Genomic DNA, 19,975 nt, shown 5'->3' with positions numbered 1-19,975 from the left:
GGGCATCAATGCACTGGTGTATGTTTGGGAGCACGCAATGGACCCTGTCGCCAATAAAGTACACATACACAATGAAGATGTCCAAGCCTGTGTTTTGATCATAAACCAGTGTATTGAGAAACAGAAAGGTGTAGAAGTGCAAGTAACAAAACATCCCACCACCCTACCCCCCACCCCCCACAACAGACCCATAACACCCTACCCCCCACAACAGACCCATAACACCCTACCCCCCAGCCCCCACCAAAAGTCCCTCATGTGTCTGGCATGTTTGCCCTGGCCAATGCACACAGAGGAATCTCCATTGACACCCTATTTGCCATTGTCTTTGGCAGCATCTTGGGGACGGTCAGTCGTGCGCCTGGTGGTGCGTGTAGAGCGCCGGAGGAGGCTTGTCTATCTCGACCCCGAAGATGATGATGGGGCAGACTGGGCTGGCTGTGAAAAGTGGCGGTCCATGGTGTCGGCCATGCGAACAAGGACCTCCCTGAGCATCGCTATCTCATTGCATAGCCTGTCGGTGTTTTCATCCATTCTCTCAGTGGAGTGCCTCACCGTCTCCACAATGTTCTCCCCGAGTCGGGCAGCCTCCTCGACATGCTGGCCAACCAGCACAGTCAGCTCATGTTGTCGCTCCAGGATGGTGGTCAGTTGTGGGGCAGTGCTGGGTGACCGTGCACTGGATGCTGTGCCCTCTGATGCACCCACTGCAGCAGGTGAAGGTAACATGGGGGACATAATTGCTGGGTAGTTGTCCTCAACAGTCACATCAGACCCAGGGGTCTGGGTTGGGGCTGGCTCTGGGGCTCTTTGGGGGCTTGGGGTGTGCATCACCATAGGCTCCACTAGGGTGTCCTCCGGATCGGATAGGGGGGCAGTGGCAGCTGCCTCACCAGCGGAGCTAGCCGCAGCTGATGGTGGGCCCTCGGTGGCTGGCATTGGTGCAAGTGGGTTCTCCACCGGTGGTGGGGCTGCAGTTTCTGGTGCAGCTACTACTGCCCTGACAGTGGCACTGTGAGGATGTTTTCTGCTCGTCAGGTGTGGCCTTGCCCCTGGATGTTGTTGGGGTGTCCTCCGGCTCCTGTGCCCTTGGCCTCTTGCACGTAGCTGGTGCCTGGGATGCATCAGTGGCATCCTCACCATCTGTATGTGAGCCTGTCAGGGACGAGAAGGGGGATGGCATTGGTTGCGTTTCAATATACTTAATGTAGATTACATAAATGATGCAGTTGTGGCCATTGGGACTTAGTAGTTGTGGATGCAGGTGATGTGCCAGTTCAGTGCCTCATCCATGCATGGTTGTGTTTGGAACTTGTCTCTGGTGATGTGTGCATGTGTGTGTGTTTGGGTCTGACACTGACATGGTGAGGGATGGATGCATGTGTGGATGTGTGTCCATGCATGAGAGGAGTCTGTGCTCACATATGGGGGGGACAGTACATTCACATTACATCTTGTCACGTGTACACTCACCTCCATCTGAAGTGGTACCCACGCCGAACTCCATGCTGCCAAATCCTTCAATGGATTCAACGGCAATCAGGTTTGAACATGTCTCCTCCCATTCCTTCATTCGGATTGGTGAACCATCTCCACCGGCACTGGCAATGCGATGGTTTTCAGCCAGGATGCCCCTCACCCGCAGTCTGAGGTCGTCCCACCTCTTCCTGCATTCGTGCACAGTGCGCGTGCTGGTGCCCACAGCACTGACTTTGACAGCTACCTCCTCCCAGATGGCTTTTTTTTTCAATAAGGTTGGCCGGCGCATGTCATTAGCAAACACTACCTCGGCATTCTCAGCCAGGGTCTCTGTTAGCATGTTCAATTCCTCTGGCGTATATTTTTCCTTGCGCTGCCTGTCGGAGGTTCTTTTAGTGCCTTGGGCATGATGCAGGTGTCCCAGATGATTTTGCACTGCTCACAACTCGAAACAGGTCCTGGGGGCAGAGGATGGCAATGGATTGTGTTTTTAAAGATGGCCGCCGTGCTCTTTCCCGTTCCTGTGCGATGACGCTATTTCCGGTACCGCAATTTAACGGTCACCGCTAATAGCGGTGACCGCTATTTGCATGTAGCGCGAGGGTGGAGGTGCTATCTGCACTTTCGTGGAAGCCGGTAAGGGACTTTTAGGGGACTTTACCGGCATGGCGGTAGGGTCATTAACGGCATGGCGCTATGCTCGTGTCCGCGTACTCGTGATTGTGCGCTATTAGCGCCCTCTTGCGAGCGCGGACAAGTTAACAGCGCCATGCCGCTAATTTGCAGTTTTTACCGCACAGCATGTAATGAGGCCCATAGTGTAAACAACCGACCGGATACATAAACAATTTAATATTATTTTAAATTACAAGCATTATACATTCTCATAATTGAAAAGTGAAATAAAATTAGCTGATAGGCACTTGAAGTTGTTGCTGACTCCGGAAAATAAATGGATGCAGAATCTTGCTCCTTCACTTTCAGTGCATGGTCATGAAGTGGAAAATGGAAAGTTATATTTGCATTAGATATGTGGGAAGATCCAACTGTCGAGAATATGAACTTCTGCAAGTCTGTAGGGCTCACCATTGGTATACTGGACGTGTCAGTGGTTTCGTCACTTGCAAGTGTCTGTGCTTCCATCAGTATGCTCTCCTAAATAAATGGACATGTCAAGCAACCGATTACGAAAAGATTGTTTCTTCTGAAGGGCACCATAGAATTGTTTTCTATGGTCATAATTACTTTATTTGAAGCTCCATAACCCAGGACAGATGTGTAGTAAAATGTGGTTTAGTTATAAAGTAATACAATCTGGTAAATATGCAAACTTTAGTAAGACACATTTACACCGAAAGCACCAATCCGTTCATGTAGTTACTGGTTCAGTACCCCACCGCTTACAGCTAATTCTTCATCCGGGACTCACCTGAGGCAGCGTGTGCATCAATAGAAATGGAAATGCATTTGGAAGCAATTTACGAAACTTTCTGGGTTGACGCTTTTTTGTGTACTTCGATTGGTCGTACATATCCTGGGTAAAGTGCAGGCTGCAGATGCAGAATTGCTTGGACCTCAAGTCTCCCAAAACAGCCTGGGCTCTACATTCAATCTCGTCCACCGCAAAACCACAATGTCGAACCCACTCTCTTATTAAATAAATATCCTTCGGGAATGTATGCAGGATTGTGCCATGACTTTTGACATGGCTCCTGGAACGGCAACCGAAAACCATACAAGTAAGAATTCTTTAAAAATCTACAAAATCTGTATAAAAAAGTATACATAATCACAATTCTTTTTTTTTACTGAATGCATGAGATTGATGGAATTATATTAAAGTTTTCTATCCAATGTATGCAAACCTGTGTGGCGTTGTCGAATATACACTGGGATAACTTTCATACATAATTCATTGATGTAACGCAAATCGTAACGTGTTACTCGTCCGTTCAATGTACTGTCATGCATCAAAAGGAAACATGCTTATAGACATGGCCCGAGAAAGATGTGATACTATTACAATTGACATTTTAAAGAGTTATATGCGTTTTCAGGTGGTGAGATTATGGGTGTTGCAAGCCACATTGTCAGTGACTCAGCAGAGTTCTCTGGGCTACCGACATCATGGATATGGAAGCATTGATACTGACTGCGATGCCGACTCACTGTTACTGCCTTATCAGACCATAAGAAACTCTGCTCCTATTCAGGCTCTTGATTAATTCTGCAGTGCAAACTCCTCAGCTTTTTACGTTCCTCAGAAATTCTTTGTTTTTCCTCCCTGTAGCGCTATGCCCGATCTGACAAGCGAGGCAAGTTGCCACGCTGGATCCAAGAACACCTCACAGATGCCAATCTAAACCTTACCCTGGATGAAGCTGTTCAAGTATCCAAGTACTTCCTTCGTCAAATGGCACAGCCATTCCGTCAGGTGAGAGCAGAATGCGTTAGTGCAGAGTCACTGGATTTTCTCCCATCAAAGCCACCATCAGAATGTCGTGTGTATGAATTATATCACTGTCACTAAAGTTTGTGGTGTCCTACATTCACTACTGTCACCTCCATATCATTCTTTCTTCCCTTTACCTTCTGACACCCCCCTCTAGCTCCACACAATCCCTCTTCTCTCTCCCCTTCCCCTGAACTCTTACTCTGTCCACCCAACCCACTCATTATTTGCTCATATTGACATCCTCACCACAAAGTTAAAGAATTTATACTCATTCTCTCCCCTCCTCCATCTTCTATCTCTCCCTCTCTATAGGCATCTTCCCTGCCACTTACAAAATACAACAGTAATTCTCAAACTTCAGAAAACCACTGCTGAACCAAACTACCCCTCTTTCTACAAATCTGTTTCTCTCCTTGCCCAGCACTCCAAAATCCTTCAGCAAATTGTTTTTAATCTCATTAACTATTTTGAGGGTTCACGCATTGTATGAGCCCCACCAACCAGGATTTCGGAACACATACTCCTCTGAAACTACCCACCCACATCTCCTATTTCTGACCTCTGCTCACCACTCTTCTCTCTCCTCCATCCTCATTCTTTTGGATTTCTCTGCAGCCTTTGACATTGTGGATCGCTCATCCCTCCACAAACACTTTTCCTTGCTTGGCTTTAAGGACACTGCACTTACCTCTCTGACTGCTCCTTTTCCATCTCATGCAACTCTAATACATCCTCTGCCACAACGCTTCCAGTGGGTGTCCATTGATCAATCCTCTGCCCACTCCTCTTAATCCTCTAGAAGTCCTCCCTGGGTAAACTAGTCTCATGCTTTGACTTTCATTGCCACCTATTTGTCAAAGATACTCGATCGGCTTCACTGTTCCTGCCTTCACCCCTGCTATCTCGGAACACAACACCAACTGTCTTACAGCTATCTGACAATGGGTGGTTCTTTGTTGCTACTGATTACTTCCAAGACAGAATTCCGCTTTCTCCCTGCTTCCAATGCAATCTCCACTCTCATTTTTTTTACCTCTCCCCTCCATGTGCAAAGGCTCGAAAACTCTGGGTTCTCTTTAACAGCAACTTAAGACCCCCAATAGTTTATCACAACCAAACCCACTGCGGCCAAGATCAACCTCCTCAATATAAGAAAGATCTGCTCCCATCTAACCCACAACTCTGCCAAACACACTCTTCTGGTGAATTCCATCCTCTCACGGAGTCCTCATCTATGTTATTGGATTAACAACCCAGCTGTTCTTTTTCTGCCAGTAAGGGGGCGCAGTGCGGCTCCTCGTTGGCGCCTCACAACGCCTCTATGTGCCTTGCGTCAGTCATGAATTCGGGAGTCTATATATATATACCCGCTTTGCCCCCTGTTCCTTTTTTCCGCATACTCGGCTCACTTCAAGAACACACTCTTCTTTCCATCAAAAATGCCCAGCTAAGGCTTTGGGTTTTAAACCATACGCAGATTGCGGCCGATAAATGTATAGCGGAATTTGCAGCAGTAGATTCCGAATTCCTTCCTCTGATGGAAAGGCAAACCCCTCTTGTGTGTTTAGGACAGCTCCTAGGAACTGTTTTGAGGTGCGTGGCACCAGACTTGACTTTTTATCGTTTATGGAGAAACCCAATTCGAAGAGGAGGTTGATAGTTCGTTGAATGTTTGATCTGCAAATTACTGGGGTCTCCCCCGTGATGAGCCAGTCGTCCAGGTAAGGGTACACTGGGATTGCCTCCCTGCGTAGGTGTGCCGCCGCCACCGCCAGTACCTTGGTGAATATCGTGGTGGAAAGTACCAGTGGTTAATGCCTTCATGGAAGGAGTAAAGAGACTTCACCCTCCAATTTCTAACCCACCACCAGGATGGGACCTTAATGTGGTGCTTGCTAAACTCATGGGCCCTCCCTTCGAGACCATGCATAAGAGCAGTCTCAAACACCTGACATATAAAACTGCCTTCTTGGTAGCCATTACGTCTATAAGAAGGATAAGTGAAATTCAGGCTTTGTTAGTGCAGGATCCTTTTCTTTACTGTCCATAAAGATAAACTGGTTTTACAAACACCCCCTAGATTCTCACCTAAGTTTATTTCTAAATTCCACGTGAACCAGTCCATCGAGCTTCCGGCTTTCTTCCAAGTCCCACAAAGCTCGGCTGAGGTGAAACTACACACCCTGGATGTGCGTAGAGCGGTCCTATACTATGTAAACGATCCAGACCGCTAAGGAAAAAAGACCAACTGTTTGTCTCCGTAGCTACAGGCAGAGAGGGAGATCGCGTCTCTAAAGGTGCTATCTCTAAGTGGATTATAAACTGTATCCAGCTGTGTTACTCCCTTTCTGGAAAAACTCTGCCTTTCACGCCAAGAGCCCACTCTACAAGAGGCATTAGGGCCACTCTGGCTTTCATTGCAAATCTACCCCTTGACACCATTTACAAAGCAGCTACATGGAGCTCTATTCACACTTTTACTCAGCACTACTGCATTGACACCCATTCCAAGACAGATACTCAAGTGGGACAAGCGGTTCTAAGACATTTGCTCATGACCCTTCTCACATCCCACCTCCTTCTTCTAACACTGCTCGCTAATCTATGCACAGCATGTGATCTAAGCAGATTCCACAAGCCTCAGAAGGGATACATTACTCACCGTAATCGTATTTCTGATGCTTGCATCTGCTTAGATTCACATGTGACCCACCCTTCCTCCCCTCTGAGAGAAGGCGCATGGATGCTTGTAGTCTTACCTTTCTATCGATCTGCTTGGATAATCTGTACTCATGCTACTCCTCATACTACCTCATGTCAGAAAAAATACAATCTGAGGGTCCTAGACGCGTGAGGGATCATGGGTACAGTGGACGTCACACTAGGGATAGTATTACTGGCACGCCCTGTGTCGACGCCCATTTTTGAGTTTCAAAAAACAAACTGTAATTCCACTAGATGTCGGCCTATGCACATCATGTGAATCTAAGCAGATACAAGCATCAGAAATACGATTACGTTGAGTAATGTAGGGAATGTCACAGAGGATGCCTTTAGCAGACAGACTTCGGCCTCCCACGAATGGGAGCTCTGTCAGGAAGTTCTGGAGGGGCTCTTCTTCTGTTGGGGAACTCCGCAGGTGGAACTCTTCGCTTCCAGTGTCAACAGGAAGTGCAAGTTGTTGTGCTCCAGGGAATTTCCTCAGGGAGCTCTGGGAGATGCACTGATGGTCAAGTGGACTTTCATCCTCCTTTATGAGTTCCTTCTGATCCCTGTCATTCTACTGGTTTTTCAGGATATTGGCACTTTCGGAACAACAATGACCCTGATCACCCCAGACTTGGCCTGCAGAATGTTGTATACAGAGTTGCTGGACATGTCAATCTGCCCTCCCTGGGCCTCTGAGGAGAGTCGACTTGCTCTCCCATTCAGAGCAGTGGGTCTGCCACCCAATCTCAACCGCCTGAAACTTCATACTGGGCTACTGAGGGGCTGAGATACAAGGAGCTGGACTTGTCGGACGTCGTCCTCGATGTGCTCCTTTCAACTCGGAGGCCCAGCTACAAAATATGTTTGTGACTTCGTGGCATACATTTTCAATTTGGTGCTGGAGAGGGACCTGGATGCCTTATCCTGTCATCTATCGTCTGTGTTTTACTGTCTTCGGCCCAGGATGAGCCTGAAGATTGGCACTGTAAAGGGTTACTCCGCTGCTATTTCGGTATCAGAGGTCCCCGGAACAGGGCTTGTTTTTTACAATCCCCACTGTTATGCAGTTCTTGCAGGGTTTGTGTAACCAGTTTCCTCCTCACCATTTTGTGGCTCCGGCATGGGATTTGAATTTAGTTTTAATGTTGCTTATGGGCTTCCCATTTGAGCCCCTTCATTCCTGTGCTATTAGATTGCTCACACTTACGGTGACACAGGAATTGTCTGTTTTATCTCCCTATTTGTTTTTTTCCAAAGAGAAGGGGATTTTGAGAGTGAGACCCTTCTGCCAAAGGTGGTCTCAGATCTCATCTCTTTCAGATGGTCCATCTTCCTGTAAATTTTTCCTCCACCTCACCCAAGGCAGAGGAACAATTCCATCGACTGGACCGATACAGGTCCTATAGTTCTATGTCTCGTACTAGCGAGGCTAGGAAAGATCACCAGCTTTTCTTTGGTTATTCTGGTGCTTGTGCTGGCAGGGCTGTGACCAAACATACCCTGTCCAGGTGGGTCATTCTCTGCATTATTTAACTCTCCTGCTGCTACAATCTGGCTGGTAAGGATATTACCAGAGGTTCTCAGAGCTACTTATTCCGCTGGGGTGGCTGTCACCTCTGCCCTGCAGAGGGGAGTGCCAGTCCAGAATATTTGCTAGGTGACAGCATGGGCGTCTTTGCACACGTTTGCTAAGCATTATTGCTTGGATTCCCTTGTCGGCCAGTATGCCTGTTTTGGTAGGGCAGTCCTCCAGAGTTTTCTGGTTTAGGTGGTGGTCTTGCGCCCTCCCTCCTCCAGGTTTACGTACTGCTTTGGGAGTCTATCATAGATGAGGAATCAGTGGGAGGAAAAAATCCATTAGAAGAACCAATTACTTACCTCTCAGTGATGTTCTTTCTGATGGATGTCCCTCCCACGGATTCCTCATTGCCCTCCCTACCTGCTTCTCTTTACAGGAAGCTAGTACACCATCTGTTCTATGGCCCCTCAGCTTCAGAGTGCTAGGGGAAAAGGGTGGAACTGAGGTCACAGTGCCAGTACAAATGCTAGCCTCGACATCATATTTGGCGTGGGGAGCGTAGAGGCATCTCACAGAGCTGACGCAGAGCCGCGCTGCGCCCCGCTTGTGGCGGAAATGTTTCTGTAGAACAGCTGCGCTGGAATGGGGATATCTTAGATGAAGAATCTCTGGGAGGAAAATCCATCAGAAAGAACATTACAAGCTCTCAATCTGCATGACTGGTTTGTTTCACTAGACCTTCAGTATGCAAACTTCCATGTGCCTATTCATCTGAAGCACAGTAAATAACCGAGGTTCGTGGTGGGCCAACATCACTACCAGTTTAGAGTCCTGTCATTCGGTCACTCTTTAGAACCCAGGGTTTTTACCAAGCTGCTGGCAGTGGTTGTGGCTTGTCTCCCGAGAGAAGGAAACTATGTCTTTCCCTACCTGGGTGGCTAGCTCGTCCGAGCTCTCTCCTCAGACAAGGCATCAGCACATCTGTTCTGAACGTGCAGTCTGTTGCACACCTTGGGACTTTCACTGAACTTCAAAAAGTCACAGGTTTCGCCATATCAGTCCCTCCGATTTATCAGTGCAGTCTTGAACACTCGCCTGGGCAGGGTATTCACTCCTGAGGTTAGAGTCGAACCTCTCTCTGATGGTCCCTGTCCTTCAATCACAAGGATCAGTTCCTCAGCCTTTCTGCATTTGCTGGGCCTCATGGCCTCCAGGAAGCTTGACTGCTCATGGAATCGCTTCTGTGGCTCCTCCGTTGCCATTGGTCACAATTTAAGGGTCACATTTTGGATCTTCTCTAAGTGTTGAGCTGTGTTGTTCAACAACTTGCATGGTGATTCCTGGGAGACAACCTGCTTAGCAGTGCTTTCTTTCATCATCCCTGGCTGCAGGTGACAGTTTTCACCAAAGCATCCCTAACAGGTTGGGGCGCTCAGCTGTCAGATCTGGTGGTGAGCGGACTGTGGTCGATCTCAGAGTCTCGGGAACACATCAATTTCCTGCAGCTGAGAGCAGTCTGGCAGGCCCTGGTTGCTTTTCTCCCATCTGTGAAATGCAGGCTTTTGCTGGTGCTGACGGACAACACAATGGCCATGCACTACCTCAACAAGCAAGCTGTTCTCGGGTCCTTCCAGCTATGCAGAGAAAGCAATGTGACTGTGGTTCTGGGCCATGGAGAACGACGTCTCTCTGATGGCTGGTCATTTTAACGGAAGTAGATTGTCACGGCGGATGGCTTGAGCAGAAAGACTTTGGCCTACCACGAGTGGTGCTCTGTCAGATACTTCTGAAGGAAATGTTCTCCCTCGAGGGAACTCCTCAAGTGGATATCTTTGCTTCCAGTTTGAAAAGGAAGTGTATTTGTTCCGCTCCAGGAAACCTCCAGGAGATTTCCTTAACAGGGAGCTCTAGGACACACACTGTTGATCGACTAGATGTTTCACTTGCATTCCCAGTCATTCCACTGGTTTTCAGGATGCTGTGACTGTTATGGTCCACATTGATTCTGATCAATACAGACTCTGCTCAGAGAGCATGATACCCAGAGTTTCTGGACATGTCCATCTCCCCTCCATGGTGCCTTCCGCAGAGAGTTGATATGCTCTCCCAATCGGAGGGGTGTGTACTCCATCCAAACCTCAGCAGCCTGGATTTTCATGCTTGCAACTAAGAGGCTGCGATATAAAGAATGGGATTCGTCAGATGACGTCATAGATGTATCCCTCTCAGCTTGGAGGCCCGCAACCAAGTCTATTTATGCCTGCGCATGGTGTACATTTTTGGGTTGGTTCCAAGAGAAGGATCAGGACCCTTTATCCTGTCCTTTATCCCCTTTTTTGTATTGTTTGCGGTCTTTGGCCTAGCTGGGCCTGCAGATGGGTACCTACCCTCTATTTGTTTTAAAGCGTTCCCCTGAGCAGGACTCATTCTTCACAATCCACAGTTATGTAGTGTTTTCAGGGTTTGTGTAACCCATTTCCCCCTTACCAGTTTGTGGTCCTGGCGTTGGATTTAAATTTGGTTTTGACTCTTCTTTTTATAGGAGCTCAGTTTGAGCTCTTTCATTCTTGTTTTATTAGATTGCTAATACTTAAGGTGATTTTCCTGGTCGCCACCACTTCCACTAGATGGGCGTGTAATCTGTTAAACCTCCCAGTTTGATTTTCTCCAAGGAGAAGGTGACGTTGAGAGTGAGGCGCCCTCATTTCGTCCACCGGTGGTCTCAGATTTCCATTTCTCTCCAAAGATCCATCTTCCTGCATTTTGTTACTCTGCCCCGTCCTTCCAAAGTGGAGGAACAATTTCATTGGCTGGACCCAGTACGAGCGTGCAGCTACTACATCTCTCGGACAGGGATGTGAGGAAAGATGACCAACATTTTGTGGGTTTTGTTGGTGCCCGTGCTGGCAAGGCTATGACTCAACAGAACCTGTGAAGGTGGATCATTCTCTGCATTTCAGAATGCTCTGATCTGGTTGGAAAGAATGTTCCTGCAGGTCTCAGAGCTCATTCTACCAGAGGGGTGACTGCCAGCTCTGTCTTTTGAGAGAAGAGTCCCTGTCTTGGATATCTGCCCCCCTTTGACCAAATTCTACGGTTTGTAGTTAACACACTCTTCAACGTTCCCAAATCCTCCACTTAATGACGCAATCCATCAGTGGTCTTGCTCCCCTTTACATTGCTGACTGCATCTGTCTTTACTCCCGCCCACCCCCCACTCGATCTCTGTGATCTTTCTCACTCTACAACCCTGCTAGATTGTGCCTCGTCATGGTTCGGTCCTTCTCTCTACTTTTCCCTCCTGCACCTGAATGCATTTTCCCTAGTCGTCAAATCCAGCCCATCAGCGAAACTATTTCTAGTGAGCTTGGGAGCATCCTCCAGCCTCTCTCTACCCCCTCCTAAACTGATCTCCAATGCATTCTCTTGATAACGTCCTCCACCATAGTAAAAATGTGCCATAAATAGTTTATGGGACCAGGTCTTGCTAGTATATGCAATTTATGTCTTTATCTCCACCTTTGTCCCCAATCAATGCCTCCTAACTACCCCTTCATGACCTAATAACTCTCCTCTCTTAAACTTTGCGTATTGTAAAGGCACCTCATGCAGGGGCTACCTCCAGCAACTGTAAATGTATGGTATACAGGTCATTACTGTTTGAAATTACGTCATTCTTGTTTAATTAGTACACTACCACAAGGAAATGTGTGCTCCTGTTTCAAAACAGCCATGCAACGCCAAACCCAGAAATTACTACAATGATTCACAAATATGTTCTCATCATGACAAAAAAGTTACTTCTATTGTGCCTTCAGGTTTTGGGTACAAAAATTAAACTGGTGCTCTTTAACCTCGACTAACACATTTTTAAAACTGTTGTGACTCGGCAATGTTTACTGTTTTAAAAGCCACTCTAAGAAGTTTTTTTTAAAAAAAATTAACAATATGTTCTTAATGATTAAGAAATACATATATAATACGGGCCAGTGAAAGTCACTAAAATAGGTTAATCTCTGCCAGGTATTTTGTAAGGCTTAAAGTAGAAATGTATATGATAGTCTATTCTAATCAGAGTGTTACGAATGCCAAGCCCATTTCCTGGAGATCTGCGGTGGTACATTTCTCCAGCATGGGGTCTGGCATGGATTCACATGCTCATGAATATTCCCCGTCGTCAGGCCGGGAATCCTCGGTATAGAAAAAATCAGTATCAGTTTCGTTTCTGATCTGTCTTTCTCAGCAGTAACCAATCACTGGTCTCTGGGTCATACTGCCCCCAGCCAATGACTGCCCTCTCCCTAAGCCCCGCCCCTGGCAGCCATCCTCAGATTTTTACCGCACGTTCAAGTGTTGGGAGTCCTCATGCTGTAGCTCTCGAGCTTTTGCTGCGTTTTTGCACTTTTTTCAGGAGATTTTCTCATTTTTTCGGTTAAATAGAGCCTCAAGCTCCACCGTTTCTAAATCCGATCAACGGCGATCCGTTTCGGAGTTTCTACGCCCCCCAAGGGTGAAGATTTCGTCGAGTTATGCTTTTGGAGGATTCCAGAAGTTCCGAGGCCTACCCCGGACATGGTCCAGGAGAAGGGGAGCTTGACGCCCGGGAAGCTGTTCAGGACCTGCCCTGGATGCCAGCTTCAGAACGTTTTCAAGGAGGACGAGCATTCGTTATGCCTCTACTGTCTCCATGAGGACAAGACGCACAAGGAAAAGGATTGCGCGTTTTGTGGGAACATGTCGGAGCGGACCATGAAGGATCGGCACCTCCGTCTCGCCAACTGGCTGGAAGGTAAGAGCCCGCCAGGCGAGAAGAAGAAAAAGAAGTCTGAGCGGTCTTCGAAGTCCTGTGAGGGTGCCTCGGCAACAAGGGCCCAACAAAAGGCTAAGTACCGCGAGTCCGCGGGCACCGGGAGCGCCGAACTGTTGGGCTCCTTGGCTGCCAGGCAGGGCGCATCCTCCCTGGCGCCATCAACCACGAGCCAACGCTCTGGCTCGGGTAAGTGGAAGTCCGAGAACCCGGCGAAGCTTCTGGAGAGGCCCCGGTCGATCTCGAAGATTCCGGCAGAGGGGGAGCGAGGCTCGGACCCTGCCCCCAAGGTGAAGGCCCCAGGCATACAGAAGGTGACGTTGGCCTTAATTCACTCTGCTAAGACCTCGATTGAGGAGGTCGCTGCGGCCCTGGCTCAGCCTTTGGAGGCTACACCAGTGGAGGCGCCCTCAGGTACCAGAGTCTCCCTGCCACCGCAGAGGGAGTCGTCTTTCAGGCCCATCGAGAAGACCCCCACGAAGTCCTCGTTGGAAAGTGTGGGGGAGGGGCTGGTGGCCATCGTGGATACGGACACGACCTCTGAAGAGGAGCTCATCCAAGTCGTGGAGGAGGCCCAGCCCATCGGGAGGGATCCCGACGAGGGCGACGACGAGGGCGACGGTGTCACAGACGAGGCTCCTCAAGAGCCCTCGCTCCCGTTGTTTCCGGCGCCGCAGGACACCTCGGCGGCCATTTTGTCAGCCATCCAGTCCTTATGCTCGGAGATAAGGACTAGGTGCCCCTTTCCCCCGACGGAGGTACCTGAGCCAGACCCGACGGGGGAACCGGAGCCAGGACCTTCTGAGAGCCCACCACTTAAGAGGAGGAGGACGCATCCTAGGCCTCCTCTCCCGCCTCTGCGGCCTTCTCTGCCTTCCCCCCGGTCCACTACCCACGGGGATGATACAGGCATGGACACGACTACGACGGGTACGGATGACGACAGAGGTGACGACAGGACGTGTCCCCCGTCGCCCCCTGCCCGGGCGTCCCCGCCCGACGAGATTGGATCCTTCCATGCTATGACTTCCAGGGCATCCGAGCTCTTCCAGCTCTGCCCCGAAGAAAAGAAGAAGGAAGGGTGTCTTTACCAACAGCGCGAGGCTAAAAGGAAGACGGTCCTCGCCGTACCGCTTCTTGATGACATCTGAGATGAGGGGCTTGCCCTCCTCAAGAACCCTGCCACGGCTCCTGCGAAGAGGGACAGGTATGAGAAGAAGTACCGGGTCCCCGACGCTGCCCCCTTGTGCCTTAGGGCGCAACCTACCCCGGATTTGGTCGTTTCGGCGGCGGCCAAGAAGAAAGCGGGGGGGGCATCGGCCTCGACTTCAACCTCTCCGCCGGACGGCGAGGGTAGGAAGCTGGATGCGATGGGACGACGGGTCATCTCATCTGCAGCGACGACCATCAAGGCGGCCAACGCCCTGGCCATCGTAGCCCGCTACGAGAGGGAGTTGTGGTTCAAGATCGCCCCTCTGTTGGACTTCCTTCCGAACGCCAAGAGGGCTGAGGCCCTGGAAATCTTACAGGAACGTGAGATTGCCTCGGACCACGCCATTACGGTGGCTACGGACATCGCCAACACCGATTTCCGTCAGTTGGGCAACAGCGTTTGCCTGAGACGACGAGGATGGCTCAAGGCGACGGGTTTCCGCCAGGACGTACAGACCAAGGTTTTGGACATGCCCTTCGATGGGAACAACCTTTTTGGCAAGGCGGTTGATGAGTCCCTTCAGGTGATCAAGACGGACACAGAGACGGCCCGTGCACTGGGTGTGCTCCTACAGCGACGGCGGTCCTTTTGGAGCTCCGGAGGCAGACAGGGTGCATCCAAGGGAGCCGGCAGCAGCTCCTCTACGTACCGTCAAGCGGCAATATCTTCGTCGCAGGAGGCCTACAGGGGACGCGGCAAGTCAGGTGGATCCCGCCGTCGTCGCCAAGGTGGTCAAGGAGGCAAAGCGGCCTCCAAGCAAGATTGAACCGACCGTCAGGTCGGGCCCCCGCCGAAGCACCGCGGTGGGATGCCGGCTGACGAAGTTCGTCGGCGTGTGGGAGTCCATCTCCACCGACCGTTGGGTGCTGGACGCCCTGGCCCTGGGGCATGCCCTCGAGTTCCAGAAGAAGTGCCCCCGCATTCCTCCCGTGGCCAGGAAGGAAAATCACGTCCCTCAACTGCTGTTGGAAGTAAGGGCGATGCTCAGGAAAGGTGCCATCGAGCTCGTTCCAAAGAGGCTTCGGGGCTCCGGAGTTTACTCAAGATACTTCCTCGTAAAGAAGAAGACAGGAGGATGGCTTCCCATCCTGGACCTGCGACGACTGAACAAATACATCAAGGCACAGAAGTTCTGGATGGTCACCCTCCAGCACGTGCTGGGACAGCTGGAGGAGGGCGATTTCCTGTCGTCTTTGGACTTGGAGGATGCATACTTCCACATCCCTATTCTAAAGAGACACCGAAAGTTCCTCAGGTTCGTGGTCAAAGGGCGGCACTACCAGTTCAAGGCCCTCCCGTTCGGATTAAAATCGGCGCCCAGGGTGTTCACCAAGTGCCTAGCACCGGTGGCGGCGCGGCTGCGCCTGCAGGGGATCCACGTCTACCCCTACCTGGACGACTGGCTCATACGGGCAAGGACAAGGGAGCTCGCCGTGGAACACACTGCGAAGACCGTCCAGCTGCTCACAGACCTGGGGTTCTCCATCAACTTTCCAAAATCCCACCTGGTCCCGTCGCAAGCCGCCCTGTTTCTGGGAGCACAGCTCGACACAGTGGCGCGACGGGCCTCACCGTCGGAGGAAAGGATAAGGACCATCCTGGGAAAGGTGCAACGTCTGCTGGCCACGGACGTGGCCAGAGTGAGGTCTATCAAGTCCCTCCTCGGAATGATGTCCTCCTGCATTTATCTGGTGCGCCACTGCAGACTTCGGATGCGGCCCTTGCAAGAATTCCTCAACGCCCACTGGATCCAGACGACGGGCAGCTTCGAGGACAGGATCCCGCTAGACGAAGCGTTCCATCAGGCGATACGATGGTGGGGTGTCCACTCTCATCTGACGGCGGGAACAGGTTTCCTAGCCGCGGCCCACCAGGCGACGGTGACGACGGATGCTTCCCTGCAAGGTTGGGGAGCGCACACCGGGGGTCTCCACGCGAGAGGCCTTTGGCTCCCGGAGGAGAAGACTCTCCACATCAACATCTTGTAGCTCCATGCAGTGTTCTGGGCCCTCAGGTCCTTCCTTCCATCCCTCAAGGGCAAGGTGGTGAGGATCTTCACCGACAACACCACCACGATGTTTTACATTCGGAAGCAGGGCGGAAACCAGATCCCCTGCCCTATCCAAGGAAGCCCAGGATCTGTGGCATTGGGCCGTCGCCCAAGGGATGTTTCTGGTACCCTTTCATCTGGCAGGGATAAAAAACACCATCGCCGACTCACTCAGCATAGAGCTGCGCTCGTGCCACGAGTGGGAACTGCGCCAGGATCAAGTGGGCCGACTCTTCCGACGATGGGGCGAACCCCAGATCGATCTCTTCGCGACGGCGGCGAACTCCAAGTGCCAGAGGTTCGCCAGCAGGTTTCCCCAACCGAGGAGCATGGGCGATGCTTTCTCGTTCCCCTGGGACGGCCTGTTCCTTTATGCGTTCCCGCCGTTGCCGTTGCTACTCCGGCTCGTCAACCAGCTCAAGAGGGTCCCAGTGCAGGATGATCCTCGTCGCACCGGCGTGGCCAAGGCAGATCTGGTTCCCGGACCTTCTGGACTTGTCAGCGTCCACACCAGTCAAGCTGCCGACGGACGCGAATCTTCTCTCCAGAGAAGGAGGCGCCAGTCTTCATCACGAACCAGAGTTGCTGAACTTGCAGGCCTGGCTCCTGCAGCACTAGAGTTTGGAGGATACGACATCCCGGCCGACTGCAGAGAGGTTCTTGCGAAGGCCAGGGCATCCTCAACTCTCAAGTGCTACGGACACAAATGGAAGTTGTTCTCTGTCTGGTGCCGTGCACAGAAGATTAACCCTCTGCGGATTACGGCCCCTCAAGTATTGCCGTACCTATTGTCTTTGGCCAAGGCTGGCCTATCTCACGCTTCCATCAAGGTACATCTGGCTGCCGTCTCATGTTACACCAGAACTACAGGACAGGTGTCCTTGTGGTCTCATCGACTGGTGAAGGAATTTATGAAAGGACTGTTCTGATCATTCCCGCCGGTGAAGGCCCCTGCCCCGGCATGGGAGCTCAAAGTGGTGCTGACTAGGCTCATGGGGGCCCCATTCGAGCCTATGCATTCAGTGCCGTTGAAGTTTCTGTCGTGGAAGACAGCATTCCTCGTGGCCATCACCTCTGCACGACGAGTGGGAGAGATCCAGGCCCTGTCTTGCAAGCCTCCATACTTGACTTTTCACGACACGAGGGTGGTGCTGAGGACGCACCCCTCCTTCATGCCCAAGGTGCCGTCGGACTTCCACCTCAACGAGCCCTTGGTGTTGCCAGTTTTCTTCCTGTCGCCTTCGTCGCCGGCTGAGAGGACTCTGCACTCGCTGGATGTAGGTGGAGCGCTGAAGTTCTACGTGGACCACACGAAGAGTTTTCGGGAGACATCACAGCTGTTTGTGAACTTTGGACCTGTGAATCAAGGGAAGACTCTCTCGAAGACTTCCATTTCCAGATGGCTCTCCGGCTGCATCATGCACTGTCACCGGTTGGCAAACTGACCGTTGCCAGGCCGTCCGAGGGCCCATTCAACCAGAGCGATCGCTGCTACTACGGCGTTCCTGTCTGGTGTGCCCCTGCTCGACACCAGCAGGGCTGCTACGTGGAGGTCGACGCACACCTTCACGAGATTCTACTGCGTCGACCGGGATTCCAGGGAGGAGTCCAGAGTCGGCCAGGCAGTGCTGCGCAACCTGTTCGCCTAAGGTGAGCCTGGTGAGGAGGCAAGAGTTGCTTAATGTTGAGTTGTATTGCTTGATATTGAGCCTTTTGCCACCTTCCGTGGTTGTGCATGTCTATACTGCTATGTATTCTTATATTCATGAGCATGTGAATCCATGCCAGACCCCATGCTGGAGAAGGAACAAGTTACTTACCTGTAACTGTTGTTCTCCAGCATGGGTCTGGCATGGATTCACATGCGAACCCTCCCGCCTACCCTTCTGCGGCTCTTCACTTGGTCATACTGCCACTTCACGTGCTACCAAATCTGAGGATGCCTGCCAGGGGCGGGGCTTAGGGAGAGGGCAGTCATTGGCTGGGGGGCAGTATGACCCAGAGACCAGTGATTGGTTACTACTGAGAAAGACCGATCAGAAACGAAACTGATACTGATTTTTTCTATACCGAGGATTCCCGGCCTGACGACGGGGAATATTCATGAGCATGTGAATCCATGCCAGACCCATGCTGGAGAACAACAGTTACAGGTAAGTAACTTGTTCCTTATTAAAAGCCTTAACTCAGTGGCCACTGCCCTTTCTCCCCATTAACCTGCCCGGTTCTTGTTTTTTTGTTGCCTCTCTTTCAAGAAAATTGGACAAAGCATTGTTTACATATGCAAAACTGGGAGATCTTTTCCTTTCGCTAAATTAATTTCTTATTTCTTGGCAGGAAGACCAGTTGGGCCTATCCCTACTCACATTTGAGCAGCTTCAGTCAGAGGAGATGTTGAAAAAGATTGAACAGATAGCTCACCAGGTGTGACCGTGGAGCAGTTAAGGAGTCGCCCTGCAGTCGGACACCAATTGTATGAGCATGAGGAAAGCCTCGGCTGCCGGATCATGAAGAGCTGGAAGAGAATCGACGTGTTTCTACCGATGCTAGGGATGCACATCTGCATGTACTGCTGGTCCAGATTCACTAAGCGGCATGGATTCTTTTGTGAGACTGGCCCATCCTGCTATGTTAATAGATCAGTATGTGTCATGTTTCTGATACATTATGGAACTAATTTTAGGTAAAGATGACAAACGATGCACAAAAGACTTTCAGGGGCTTGGGGAAATGTTTTTTATTTTTTCAAAAAATAAATGTTTGACCCTTCATCAAAGGGGATTGAACATTATTAAACCTTATATCGGTCCCATTTTATTTCTACCTTTTCAAGTTTGAATGACTGCAATGGCAGGAAATATGGATTATCTTGCTAACCCATACAGGAAATGAAAACTTTTAAGGTATTTTATACTAGGCATAGCTAGAGGTGATGGTCTTTCAGTTGGGATGAGCGTGAAGGTGGGGCTTTGTGAGGAGCTTACTCCGCTCCTGTGATGGGGAAGTTCATGCCATATAGGGCAAGCTATCCCAGACGTTGTATAATGTTGGGAAATTATCATTCAGCAGGGCCCTTTCCACAAATGGGGTCCCATGTTCTTGGTGCTTCCGGCTCCCTTTTTTAGCAGAAGTTGCAGCTGCACATCGAGTTATGATCCTAACCGCCTGGAAAATAATGACCGTCCCTTCCTGTGACAAGGTTACTACAGCTCTGTGAGTGTGTATTGGGCACCACAACTTCTGATTTTGTTTTGCACTTCATAACACATAAAATGCTTGCCAGAATTTGCATGTAACATGTCTGTTTTAATGATATGATATATATGATAGTTTATTTATATAGTGCCTATACACAATGTGTTTCAAAGCGCTTCAAGGCAAGGAAGGGAACATGGGAAAATACAATGACATTCTTACAGGCCATGAACAGTAAGGATGTGAAATTAACTATCGTACTCGGCCTGACAACATTTCAGATAGTGCAAGAGCTAAGACATAGATAAGGAAGGGAGGGGGAGAGTGGGAAAGAAATGGAAACAGACAGGCGACTACTGTACTAGGCCTGATGACATTTCTGGACGAGCCAGAGAAAACAAAAGGTGAGAGAGAGGGGTGCAGGAAGGAAGGAGAAGAACAAAACAAGCGACTATCATACTAGGCCTGACGACATTTCAGATAGTGGTGGGGGGGTGGGAAGGAATAAAACAGTAATGGGAGGTGGAGGAAACAGACGAGGTTGCTAC

At 50.3% G+C, this 19,975-nt stretch overlaps 1 protein-coding gene across 1 annotated transcript in view; it reads left to right on the top strand.

Annotated features, from left to right (window-relative positions):
* ERCC2 (ERCC excision repair 2, TFIIH core complex helicase subunit) overlaps positions 1-19,033 on the top strand; it is a 1,037,455-nt gene extending 1,018,422 nt beyond the window's left edge. Inside the window, exons 22-23 of the mRNA XM_069644679.1 lie at positions 3,770-3,913; positions 18,570-19,033. Coding sequence (XP_069500780.1) covers positions 3,770-3,913; positions 18,570-18,662 — 237 coding nt within the window. The 3' untranslated portion in view covers positions 18,663-19,033. The remainder of the gene's footprint in view (positions 1-3,769; positions 3,914-18,569) is intronic.
* Positions 19,034-19,975: the final 942 nt, after the last annotated feature.

This window comes from Ambystoma mexicanum, chromosome 2p (genome assembly GCF_040938575.1).
Source record: "Ambystoma mexicanum isolate Mex_15411 chromosome 2p, UKY_AmexF1_1, whole genome shotgun sequence".
Taxonomy (NCBI): domain Eukaryota; kingdom Metazoa; phylum Chordata; class Amphibia; order Caudata; family Ambystomatidae; genus Ambystoma; species Ambystoma mexicanum.
This window is presented reverse-complemented; position numbering and strand designations above follow the sequence as displayed.